Source organism: Capra hircus (genome assembly GCF_001704415.2).
Source record: "Capra hircus breed San Clemente chromosome X unlocalized genomic scaffold, ASM170441v1, whole genome shotgun sequence".
NCBI lineage: Eukaryota > Metazoa > Chordata > Mammalia > Artiodactyla > Bovidae > Capra > Capra hircus.
This window is the reverse complement of record NW_017189517.1, coordinates 7549132-7561554: the sequence shown is the minus strand read 5'-3', so window position 1 is coordinate 7561554 and position 12423 is coordinate 7549132. Positions and strand designations below refer to the sequence as shown.

General features: G+C 37.3%; 1 protein-coding gene across 1 annotated transcript in view; it reads right to left on the bottom strand.

The window, feature by feature from the left end:
- Positions 1-11824, bottom strand: part of MCF2 (MCF.2 cell line derived transforming sequence) — an 88282-nt gene extending 76458 nt beyond the window's left edge. Inside the window, exons 1-4 of the mRNA XM_013976301.2 lie at positions 11810-11824; positions 11121-11349; positions 6533-6647; positions 4246-4336 (exon numbers count right to left, since the gene is read on the bottom strand). Of these exons, the coding sequence (XP_013831755.2) occupies positions 4246-4336; positions 6533-6647; positions 11121-11349; positions 11810-11824 (450 nt within the window). The remainder of the gene's footprint in view (positions 1-4245; positions 4337-6532; positions 6648-11120; positions 11350-11809) is intronic.
- Positions 11825-12423: the final 599 nt, after the last annotated feature.

Below are 12423 nucleotides of genomic sequence, written 5' to 3'. Positions count from 1 at the left end.
TGTCATTCAACAAGAATACAATTCTTACTGGTTTATTTTCCTGATCTTATTTTTTATTCCAAGTGTCATTCTGTTCTATGACTGACTGTCACTCTCTCATTTTTTGTGTGTTGTCTTGATTATTTAAACAAGTGGGTATTCTATTTTAAATCATAGCATCAATAATGTTATCTTAAGTTTTGAAAGAAAAAGAGCAGCACCAAAAACTGGACTGATGACCAGTTAATTATTAAATTAGCTAGTGTTATTTCACATTTCTCCAAACGACATCTAAATAGCCCTTCTGAAATTTGCTGGGAATTTGGTATATAAGTGAACCAATGACGGGAAAAATTGAAAATGTATCTGAAAGAAGAGATTTCTAAATTCTAGCTTATAAATAACGGTGAGTCACTCTTTTTTTCCTTTAAAAAATGCAGTCAACAGGCTAGAATTCTGCATCTTTAACATTTGAATTTGGGGAAATAATTTTTTTTAATTTGAGGAAAACCTGAAATCAGAAAGAATTCAAATCATCAGACTTAATATTTTTTCACTTGTCCAGTAACACGTAGCCTTTTTAAACACTAATAAAGTCATCTGCAGATCTGTCCATGATACCATAATCACTTGCCCATGGTGAAAAGAAGGATGAATCCTTTTGTTCAATATTATTTAATTGATAACTAGCGACTTTAAGCTACTCTGCCAAATGAGTCAATACTGTTCATACACTCTTAAATAAATACGATGACAAAGGATGCTTCCTCATAAATTTGATCACATTTAGATCTTGATGCCTTAACACTGCCCTATGTCCATATCACAGTAATCACATCAATGCAATCCACGCAAATCCAAGTCTCCATTCTCACCCTCCGTCCTGAAAAGCCCCATTCAGCAGTTTGTGCTATAGCACCATGCTGCAGCATTCCTGCACTTGAACTTGGGAACAGGCTTTCCAGGACTGCAGGCAGAGCCCTTACCGCATTCCTTCTGAACCTCATCTTGCCTCTCGGGGGAGTTGCTTCTGCCATCTCGCCTATACACAATAAAACGCTTCTTTTCCAATTGTCAATGCAACATTGATGAAATATGAGCTGCGTCTTAGGTAGTATTCAAAAGCGGCAGCCAATAATCTCTATCAAACAAAGCTACCGTGGCTGCTTCCATTACCACCCTGGCAGCGCTGCAAAAAAAAAAAAAAAAAAAAAAAAAAAACCACAACCCACTATCTCTGATTAGTCAGCTGACAGATCCTTTCCTACTGCTCATTGTAATTCAGAGTCCACACATTCCCCCAATTACTTAGCCTGATTGAACCTCGTGGATTAGCTGGTGCTGGACTGCTCAGGAAGATCAGGCTTTTCCTAAGAGTGGAGGAAGAAAAAAAAACAAAACTCTCCTCCTAGGGGCTAGATGGGGCTGGCTTTCTCTGCGCTAGTTGATTTTTAAGGTGGAATGCTAAGAATCTTTTTGAAGGTAGTATTAACTGATATCTTTATTCTTGCCCTTCCCTGCTATGTAACTTGAAATTCAATTCTGTTTATTATTATTATTATTAAATTCTATTCTGGGTTTAAGCCTGGGAAAGGTTAATAGTTTGTGGGATTTTGTCCTGATGATAATCTAAAAAGAACAGAACATACAAACTTTCTGACACAGGTAGGATTCTCTCCCAAAGGAACATTTCCCCAAAACGTGTAACTAAAAAAAAAAATATATATATATATATATATATAGTCTCCTATCATTATGAAGTATAGCCTAACTGCATAGTTTCTTTAAATATCTAGAAATTAAGGTTTTCAAACCAAATTATATAATTACTTCACAGACATTAATTTAAAATAATATACGAAGACAGTTAGACTTATCTATACAATGGCTGTTTTAACCAGAAAGTCTTTCTGAATGTTAACTTTTCCTCTTGAAATTAGCTTGTATTCAATATTTACCTCTATTGCAAACAGTGTCCAATGGCTATTAATGGTTGAGATATAACTGATGTGCTTTTGAGTATGAGTATAGAGACTATACCATAAGCAGAAACATTTTAAATATTTAAATGAAACAACACTGAAACCAATCTATAGCCAGTCAGATGTCCTCATCACCTGCACCCCTACTCCTGCCTGGCAATTATGCAAATAAAGGGACCTTGGATGCAGAGCTCTTTGCTGGGCAGACTTCTCAATTCCCCACTGAGAGAGCATCCCTAGGAAACAGAAAGGGGAGCATCACCTCCCAAGAAACAAGTCATTATTCCTTTATTGACCCCAAATCAGTAGTGCTGTGCTGTGCTTAGTCGCTCAGTTGTGGCTGACTCTTTGTGACTCTATGCACTGTAGCCCGCTAGGCTCCTCTGTCCATGGGGATTCTCCAGGCAAGAATACTGGAGTGGGTAGCCATTCCCTTCTCCAGGGGATCCTCCCAACCCAGGGATCGAACCCAGGTATCCCGCACTGCAGGCAGATTCTTTACCATCTGAGCCACCAGTGAAGCAGTATCAAGACCCAATTCCAAAACTGATGCCATATGCCAACCAGTCACTCAATGAAAATTAATTTCATCAAACAGATAGTTTAGGCCAAAAAAAAAAAGCTGGGCTGGGTGATTTTAAAAATGCCTTATTATAACAACTGCTATATTTAGTGTTAAATATTTGATTCTTATCATGAACTAAAGTTTGTTCCACAAGCCCAAGGAGTAATCCTAAAGGCCAGGGCATGATAAATACCTGGATAAGTATCATTCAGTCCCACTGACAGGAGTCTACAGTACATGGAGGGCAGATGTATTCTCTCCAAAGGAATTTTACCTTTTTCTAAAAAAAATTATTAATGTATTTGTCTATCCACAAGTCCTTTGGAAAATGACAGGAAGCAGCAAGTGGAAAGTCACCAACTGGAATTCATGAAAATTCAATTCTTGCTCCCACTCTTTTGGTTACCTAGCTATCTGACCTTGGATTCATCATATAACCTTTCCAAAATGAATATCGTATATCAATATAATTCCCTCATCTATAGGACAATTTATAAAGACATCCACCCACAGGACTTAATCAGGAAACAGAGAGAATCAATATTACCTAATAAGTGTGAAAGTGTTTGAAAAAGCAAAAATATATTATATTAAAGTTGACATTTTACTATTTTATTTTGGTGATTTTCATGAATCTGGTATTAATTCTTCTCTCCATTGCTTATGATTAAACACCTCTGTTTTAAGAAATAAACAAAAAACTACCATACTGACTTGCCCAAGATGAGGAATAATTCATAATGGGTATGAAAATAATAATGATCTCATTCATGATACCGTGTGAGTGTCAGTGTATTTCTTGTACTCGTCAGCAAGTTAGTAGAACAAAAAAGAACACTGGTTCAGATGTCCAACAACTTAGATTTCTGTCTTGCCTTCACAACTAAACCAACTGCCTCTGGTGGGTGTGGCCTCCATGTCGGTTGTGAAATGAAGGAAGAATTTTATTGGTTGATGATATTGAACTCTCAAAGAAAAACATGGATTGATTCCCAGCTTCTCTGGTCTGATAGAGCAAGTTGACCACATGGCACTTCCACAGACAGCCCTACTCTTACCAGCTCAGGAAGAGCCTATGGGTTCCTCACCTCCCTCTTTTCTATGAAAGAACTATCAGACAATATTCAGATGAGCCTAATAATGTAAAAAGATAATCTCAGCTGTGGGCAAGACCGCATCTCTCATACTGTCTCCTTTAGAGACTCTCTGGGTCTTGGGGAGCTGGGGACTAGACTCTTAGGAAGATATGTCATTTTGCAGGTGACTCCCTACCCTCTCTATCCCAGGGGAAAGAAAAATCTAGAAAGATACACACCAAAATGTTAAAAAGTGCTTATTTCTGGATGGTTGGATTATTAACTATTGTTTTAAACCTCCTTCTTTATACTTTTCAATATACAATGTGTATACAACATGGCTATTGCTGTTTTATAAAAAGTTCCCATAAAAAACTGCCTTGATTTGAAAGGCATAGGAGACCATGAATCTCTTCTCACTCAACTTGAACCATTAACTATTCATTCTTTCCTATAAAGTTTTCTACTGAGTAGAGTTGTTCAGCTCAATCTCCTTTACCAATTCTTCTCTCTAGTTTTCCACCTCTCTGTTCCATCTATTTTTTTAGCCTCCATCAGAACAAAAATAATCTGTATCCCCACAAACGGAAAGTATAATGCAAAACAAAAATAAGAAGTTACTGTAGAATAAATTGGTACTTACTGAGATTTTTTGGAGAGATATTTTGAGAGAAGACCAGGTATCCAATCTTCGATCAAGAATAATGGTAAATCGGGAGTCAGATCCATTTTGCCTAGAAGATAAGAGGAAATAATATGTTTTCCTTAATAGTAATCCAACTTTGCTAAATATGTCCTTACTTCTGCTTTACATTTACATGTGATGTCTGGACCAAAGACAGATTTGGGAAGTTATCACAAGGTGCTACAATGGAAAATCAATTTAATTCCATCAGTCCAGTTCAGTTGAGTTCAGTCACTCAGTCGTGTCTGACTCTTTGCAACCCCATGAATCGCAGCACGCCAGGCCTCCCTGTCCATCACCAACTCCCAGAGTTCACTCAAACTCATGTCCATCGAGTCAGTGATGCCATCCAGCCATCTCATCCTCGGTCATCCCCTTCTCCTCCTGCCCCCAATCCCTCCCAACATCAGGGTCTTTTCCAATGAGTCAACTCTTCACATGAGGTGGCCAAAGTATTGGAGTTTCAGCTTTAGCATCCGTCCTTCCAATGAACACCCAGGATTGATCTCCTTTAGGATGGACTGGTTGGATCTCCTTGCAGTCCAAGGGACTCTCAAGAGTCTTCTCCAACACCACAGTTCAAAAGCATCAATTATTCGGAGCTCAGCTTTCTTCAAAGTCCAACTCTCACATCCATACATGACCACTGGGAAAACCATAGCCTTGACTAGACGGACCTTTGTTGGCAAACTAATGTCTCTGCTTTTCAATATGCTATCTAGTTTGGTCATAACTTCTTCCAAGGAGTAAGCGTCTTTTAATTTCATGGCTGCAATCACCATCTGCAGTGATTTTGGAGCCCAGAAAAATAAAGTCTGACCCTGTTTCCACTGTTTCCCCATCTATTTCCCATGAAGTGATGGGACCAGATGCCATGATCTTCGTTTTCTGAATGTTGAGCTTTAAGCCAACTTTTTCACTCTCCTCTTTCACTTTCATCAAGAGGTTTTTTAGTTCTTCTTCACTTTCTGCCATAAGTGTGGTGTCATCTGCATATCTGAGGTTATTGATATGATTGATATATTGATATGATTAATTCCATATTCTACCACAATTTAAAATTTCTTTTTGCCACTTACATCAATCTTTTAAACAGGCAAATGCCCCTAAAATGGATTTGGAATACTGTGATTTGGGGCATGAGAAACATTGTAGACAGCTCTGCTTCATGACATCAGATTTAACTTCACGGCAATCCATCATAAGTCAATGATCCATTAATTCATTCAGAAAAACACTATTAAATCTCTTGCCTGTTCCTTAAGGGAAGGCAGTGTAATGGATAATAAAACTTTTATTTGCCCTAAAGAGACCACTTTCAAGCTTTAAGAGGTACAGTGTAAATTTTGTTTTCTGGGATTTGATTTTTGTTCATGTGTGCTTAGTCACCAGTCGTGTCTGACTCTCTGTGACCCCGTGGACCATGGCCCACCAGGCTCCTCTGTCAATGGGATCCTCCAGGCAAGAATACTGGGTGGGTTGCCATTTCCTTCTCCAGTAATAAAGTATGAAATGAGTGAAGTAAAGTTGCTCAGTCATGTCTAACTCTTTGCGACTCCATGGACTATAGCCTACCAGGCTCCTCTGTCCATGGGATTTTCCAGGCAAGAGTACTGGAGTGGGTTGCCATTTCCTTCTCCATTTTGTTCATGAGACTCTTCATAATATTACCATTTTAGATTAATGCCTTCTTAGTCTTCAGGATTAATAACCAGAAAACATTTCCTTTAAAAAAACTTGTTTGCAAACTAAATAAAATCTTTAAGGAAGCTTCTGAAACTTTCCCCTTAAAGCATTCTCATCTCAAATGATTCTCATCTCTCTTCCCTAATATCAAGAAGTTACTCCTAGTCCATTTCAATATCACTTTTAAGTCTATTTAACTTTGTCTTCTTATTTTATCCTTGGAAGAAATGAAGAATAGCTGTCTAGCTATTGACTAGTGACAGTTTCTTTTAGGCTTTAAAGCATGATCATCATTTTCAACCTATGTTCTTCTGCATGGGGACAAATACTTCTTGGCCCCAATTTTGTTTTCATAGATCCTCAGTATAATTTTTATAGCAATTTAAGTACTGGTCAGCTTCCGCTTCCAAGTTATTTCTTATTTATTCAGAAAGTGAGTCTTACAAATCATTTACAATAATAATAGCCACACTAAAACATCACTTTCTTGTTATTACATTCAAATAGGTATCCAAAAAAGAAACCAAATTGAAGAAAACAATGTAATGAAATGCTGTACCTTGCAATAAACGTCAAGTAAGTCAATACTTTTGCTATAACTTCTTCTGGTATGCATTTGAAATTACAATTTTCTGGAAACGTAATGATCCAAGCATCATCCTTTCCCCGGCCACCTAAAACAGTATCAAAAACCACGTTAACATTTATGTCATAACAATGTAAAAAAGAGGATTTTAGATTTGAGAAAGGTGATAAAGAAGACAGGTTGGGGCCAATGCAACTTTTATAAGGATGATGACCTCCACAGAAACCAAAATGGCACCATGCTCCTGCTTAAGTGCAAAAAGTGGCAGGGTGGGGTACTTACCCTGGGGACCAATGATTAAGACTCCACGTTTCTGACGCAGGGTGAGAGTTCAATCTCTGGTTGGGGAACTAATATCCCACATGCCACGTGGCATGGCCAAAACATCTTTTAAAAAACCAATACAGTATTGTAAAGTAAAATAAAGTAAAAATTAAAAATTAAAAAAAATGCAACAGGGTGGTTTTGAAATTGAAAAGAAGAAAGAAAGAAAAAGGGGGGGAGACAAAAGAAAGAAAGGAAGAGGGGAAGGAGGAAGGAATAAGAGACAGCAAAATGAGGAAAAAATGTCACGGAATGTGTGTAATAAACATAGTTGAAAATATCACTGATCCCTCATATTGGACAACCATGGGTATTGGGAAATAACTGTTGCTATACCAATACTGTGAGTTTAAATTCAAAATGAGTCACTGACAGCTTGATAACAAGTGGAAACATTGAAAAAATTGACCACTTAGAATCATGGTGAACATGAAAGAGTATAGTATACAAACTACAGGTAATAAATAATGTTCTAACAGATTGGTGGAAGAAATAACATAAGGAATAATAGTGACAATGGTATAGGAATCTTACTAATGCAAAGAAAGAAAGACCACAAAGTATACAATTCAGTGTTCATCCCCCTCCAAAGCCGTCTACACAGCCTGGAGGATTGAGAATGAAAGCCACCTAAGTGCAGGGGTGAACCTTCCATGTGCCTAAGGTCCCATTCTATAGTCAGCCTAACACCTGGGCACAGAGTAGGTGCTCAATATATATTTAGTGTTAAATGGAAGTTGAAGGATTATTTTAGGAGGCAAGTTGCCGGGTGGCCTTTGAATCTGGCTTGCTAAAAGAAAAATTTTGAGAGATTTTGTTGTAATTCTTATTTGGCTGAATTTAAATGAATAGAGATATAAGAAAATTCAATATGCAATAAAACTATGACAAAGGCAAAGGAGATAAAGTAGAATGATAAAACAACTAATTCTAAAAGAAAGCAAAAATGGAAGGAGAAACAAAGAACTAACAGGACAAATAGAAAACAAATAGTAAAATGATAGATTTAAACCAAGCCATATGCATAATCACGTTAAACGTAAATGATTTGACACTTCAATTAAAAGTTAGAGATAGTCTAATTGGATAAAACAATCAAGACCCAACTATATACTGTCTACGAGAAACAGACTTTAAATATAAAGGCACAATGCATTAAAAGGAAAAAGATGAAAAAAGATATATCATGCTAATTAGTTCAAAGGAGACTGTCTAATATCAGACTAAATAGATTTGTCAAAATTAGAAGATCATTTGATAATCAAACAGTGGTAAATTCATCAAGAGGACATAACATTCCTAAGTGCTTATGTATCTGATAACAGAGCTTCAAAGTACAAGAAAGAGGGATGGTATGGGGAGGGAGGTGGGAGGGGGGTTCAGGATGGGGAACACGTACATCTGTGGCAGATTCATGTTGATGTATGGCAAAACCAATACAATATTTTAAAGTAATTAGCCTCCAATTAAAATAAATAAATTTATATTTTAAAAAAAGAAACAAAATGTATAGAGCTCCAAGGAGAAATAAACAAATTCACAATTTTAATTAGAAATTTCACCACCCCTCTGCATTACTGATAGAAGAAGTAGCTGGGAAATTCACTAGGAAACAGTACACCTGAACAACAATTTCACCACAGTGACTTAAGTGATGTTTCTAGAATACTCTATCCAACAAAAGCAGAACACACATTCTCCACTAGAGCACTTGGGAAAAGGTCAAATTCATTCCTTGCCTTAATCTTTCTCAACAGAAACTTAAGGGAGGGTCCCCATTCCCATAGTACTTTTTTAATCAGACTAGGTCAAAGCAATGAATCAAACTAGACCAAAATAATAAATCAAATGATGATAAATCTTTATAACATTCTAGATGTAAAGAGCAAGATGAAGAAAGATAATCATGGAAAATGATGGCATCCACCCAAGAATTTTAAAGGAACTCAAAGGAGAAACCGTACAACTCTGAACCAAGAGATTCAGCCAAGCATGAAACAAGGGGCCTCTATAGATAAGTATGGTATAGAACTAGGAATATAAATAATATATAACATATATATATATATATATATATATATATATATATATATATAAGTTAGACTTGCCGAGCAGTATTTAGGCAAAGATCCCCTGGAGAAGGAAATGGCAATCCACTACAGTACTCTTGCCTGGAAAATCCCATGAACAGAGGAGCCTGGTAGACTACAGTCTATGGGGTTGCAAAGAGTCAGACACAACTGAGCGACTTTACTTTAACTTTCACTCTCATACCTATCAAAGGAAAGAATGTTGGTTCTTATAAGGGTAGATTCTCATCAACTAATCAATAAACTGTTATCACCACTAAGTACACACAAATGTTGCTGTTGTTGTTGTTTAGTTGCTAAGTCATGTCCGACTCTTTGTGACCCCATAGACCACAGCCCACCAGGCTCCTCTGTCCATGGGATTTCCCAGGCGAGAATACCGGAGTGGGTTGCCATTTCCTCCTCCAGGGGGTCTTCCCAGATCAGGGATCAAACCCACATCTCCTGCATTGGCAGGCAGGTTCTTTACCACTGAGCCACCAGGGAGGAACAAGTGCTGTATGTACTAGGTAGTAAACATGTGAGAAAAGAAAGGAGATATTGATATTCTAAATAGGGAGGTTTTTGTTATTTTTAACATTGGGAACCCTTTCTTCAAAAGAAACAACAGGCAAGACGTATTTTGAAAACTACAAAGATCAGATAAGAAAGGAAATTATGGAGAGGGATCTAGATCGGAAAATAGGTCCCAAGGGTGTTTCTATTTGACCACAATTTTAAAAACACTGAGGAGCTTCAGTAAAATCCCTTAATCTCAGTAGTAACATCCTTTAATTTCAATAGAGAAAGCCTAGCGCACATTTATACCACTTATAAAATAAAAACATAAAACCTCATTAAGTCACCACTAATTCACAATTACTGCTAATTCTAATCATTAAAGCAGAAGCCAGATTGAAGTGTCCAATTAGGATCATCTATAAAGTAAATGCTCATTTGGTAAACCAAGCATGTAGGTATCATTTTAGGAGAAATAATTTAACTACTTAAAAAGAATAAGATGGTCTCTTGTACTCTCAACACCTAAGAAGGATTTTCACACAAACAACACATATACTTGTAAACTGTTCTTATCCATTTAATACAATAAATATGTTTAATGGCATAGTTCAAGTTACTCTAACACCTGAAAGGAATTTTCTTGTCTTTAAGCAAAGTTTCCCCTAGATATCTGACCGGATTAAAATAAGAAGGGTGGTTTCCTATTGCTGTATCTCTAAAAATATGTAATACTATTGAGCAGCTTTATTTACAAGAGCCAAAAGGTGCAAGCAACCCAAATGTCCACCAATGGATGAATGGATAAACAAATTAACTCATCATACAATGGCATATTCTTCAGCCTTAAAAAAGGAAGGAAATTATGATATATGCTACAACATAGAAAGACCTGGAGGACATTATGCGAAATAAAAAAAGCTAGTCACAAAAAGACAAATATAGCATGAGTCCACTCATATGAGGCACCAAGAATAGTCAAATATGAAGATACAGAAAGTATCAATATAATGGTAATTGCCAGGTGTTAAAGGGAGGGGTAAAGAAGGGTTATTTTTAACCAGTAGAGAGTTTCAGTTTTACAAGACAAGAAGAGTTCTGGAAATGGATGGTGGATGGATGGCTATATAACAATGTGAATGTATTTAATACCACTGAACTATACACTTAAAAATAGCTGAGAAGGTAAATTTTATGTTATATGTATTTCATAATACATTATTCACAAGTTTTAGAAATAATATACAAATGCATATACATTTTAGAAAAGTCAACTTTTTATCATGTGTATGCTGCTTAATTAGGGTGACTCACAGCATTTTTAATGAACATTTAAGTCATCAGAGCTATGGTGGTAGGGAAAACTTCAGAGAAGTCTGTGGCTGCCCTCTCACTCAGCCTGCACCCACCTAGGAGATGGATCCCGAATGTCCAGGGTACAAGGCTGATAAGCCTGGTTTTAATCACTTATCTAAACATATTTAAAACCTCTATTCTCTAAATGTCCATTTCTTTAGCAACTACATGCACAATGCATGTAGTTTACTGAAATATAAAAATTATATAACCACCTATAAGAAGGACCAAATTAACTTTGCTAATGGATTCAAACATTTATCTGATCTTAATATATGAAAATGTCTGCTTACCAGACAGGAAGGCGATGTCTTGCATTAAGAAGTGGCTGACGTCCTTTACACAGAGAAGCACTTCGTCTTCCGTGACAAACGAGAAAGGGAGAGAAACAATAGGCACATTAGAGAACAGCCAGAAACACACAGGGGATTTCTTAGCATGCAGGAAAGAACTCTGGGGGTCCCGAAGATCTGCGTCCACAGATGCAAGGCCAACCTTCTTCTCTTTACTCCTCTCAGCCACCTAAGAAGGAAATCACACTCTGGACAGTGTCACTGTATAAATAAGACCAGTTGTCCTCATTCTCAGAATCTATGCCTGGGACATAAACTACTCTCAGTGACCAAAAAGCCAGGGTCAAAAGTCCAAACTCTAGGACATCCGGACTTATCTAAAGGGTAGACAGTCACAAAGAGACACTGTAGCATAGTGTCTTCCTCTTCTCTCTGCAAAGCTTTATTAGTGATTACAAAGCATTTTTTGGGTCCTTTATTGCATTGGATCCTTAAAAAACCCTGGCAAAAGCTAATATTATCCCATCTTACAGGTCAGGAAAAGTGTCAGAGATCGAGTATAAAGCAGTGGTTAAACATACAGCTTTTTAAGTCCAAGAGACCTGAATTCCAATCCCAGCTTGCTGAATATACTGGCTATAAAAACATGTACAAGTTACTTAGCCTCTCAGAGTCTCAAGTTTCCTTACCTGTAAACTGGCCATAATAATATATACCTCATAGGGTGCTGTGCCAGCCAAATGCAAAATAACTGGCATAAGAGTCAATGTTTCTTGAACAGCACCCTATTAACTCATCTTTGACCATTAGAAGGGGACACATCCATGTGATCGTCCATATATTTTAGTTGTCCCAGATCTTAAGTGCTAATTTGTAATGTTCAATTCTAGTGAACTCCACAGGGGCCCTAGATCAAAGTCCACTACCTACCTCTGGTCCATGAGCCAGGATAACTTTTTCAAAGAAAACGGGCCATCAAACTCAGCTATTCTGGATCATTGGTTTTAATGCCTGTGGTTCCACATTTCTCAGAGAAGCCATGTTTTCCCCCTTGCCCACTGATACAGAGGGCCTTCAAAGACCTGGTCTCCAATGGTGTCAGGCTGATGACACATTCCCCTTCTTGATGCTCTTCAGATCATAGCATATGGAGGGCTTGTATCCAGGCCCATCCTGCTCAAGGGCATTGCACACACAGATTCTCAAATGACCCACACTAGAAAATGGAACAGGGGCTCTGTTACAGAGCCACACACACACATACAAAATTTGAAACATAAAGAAATGCATTGACTAATTTATT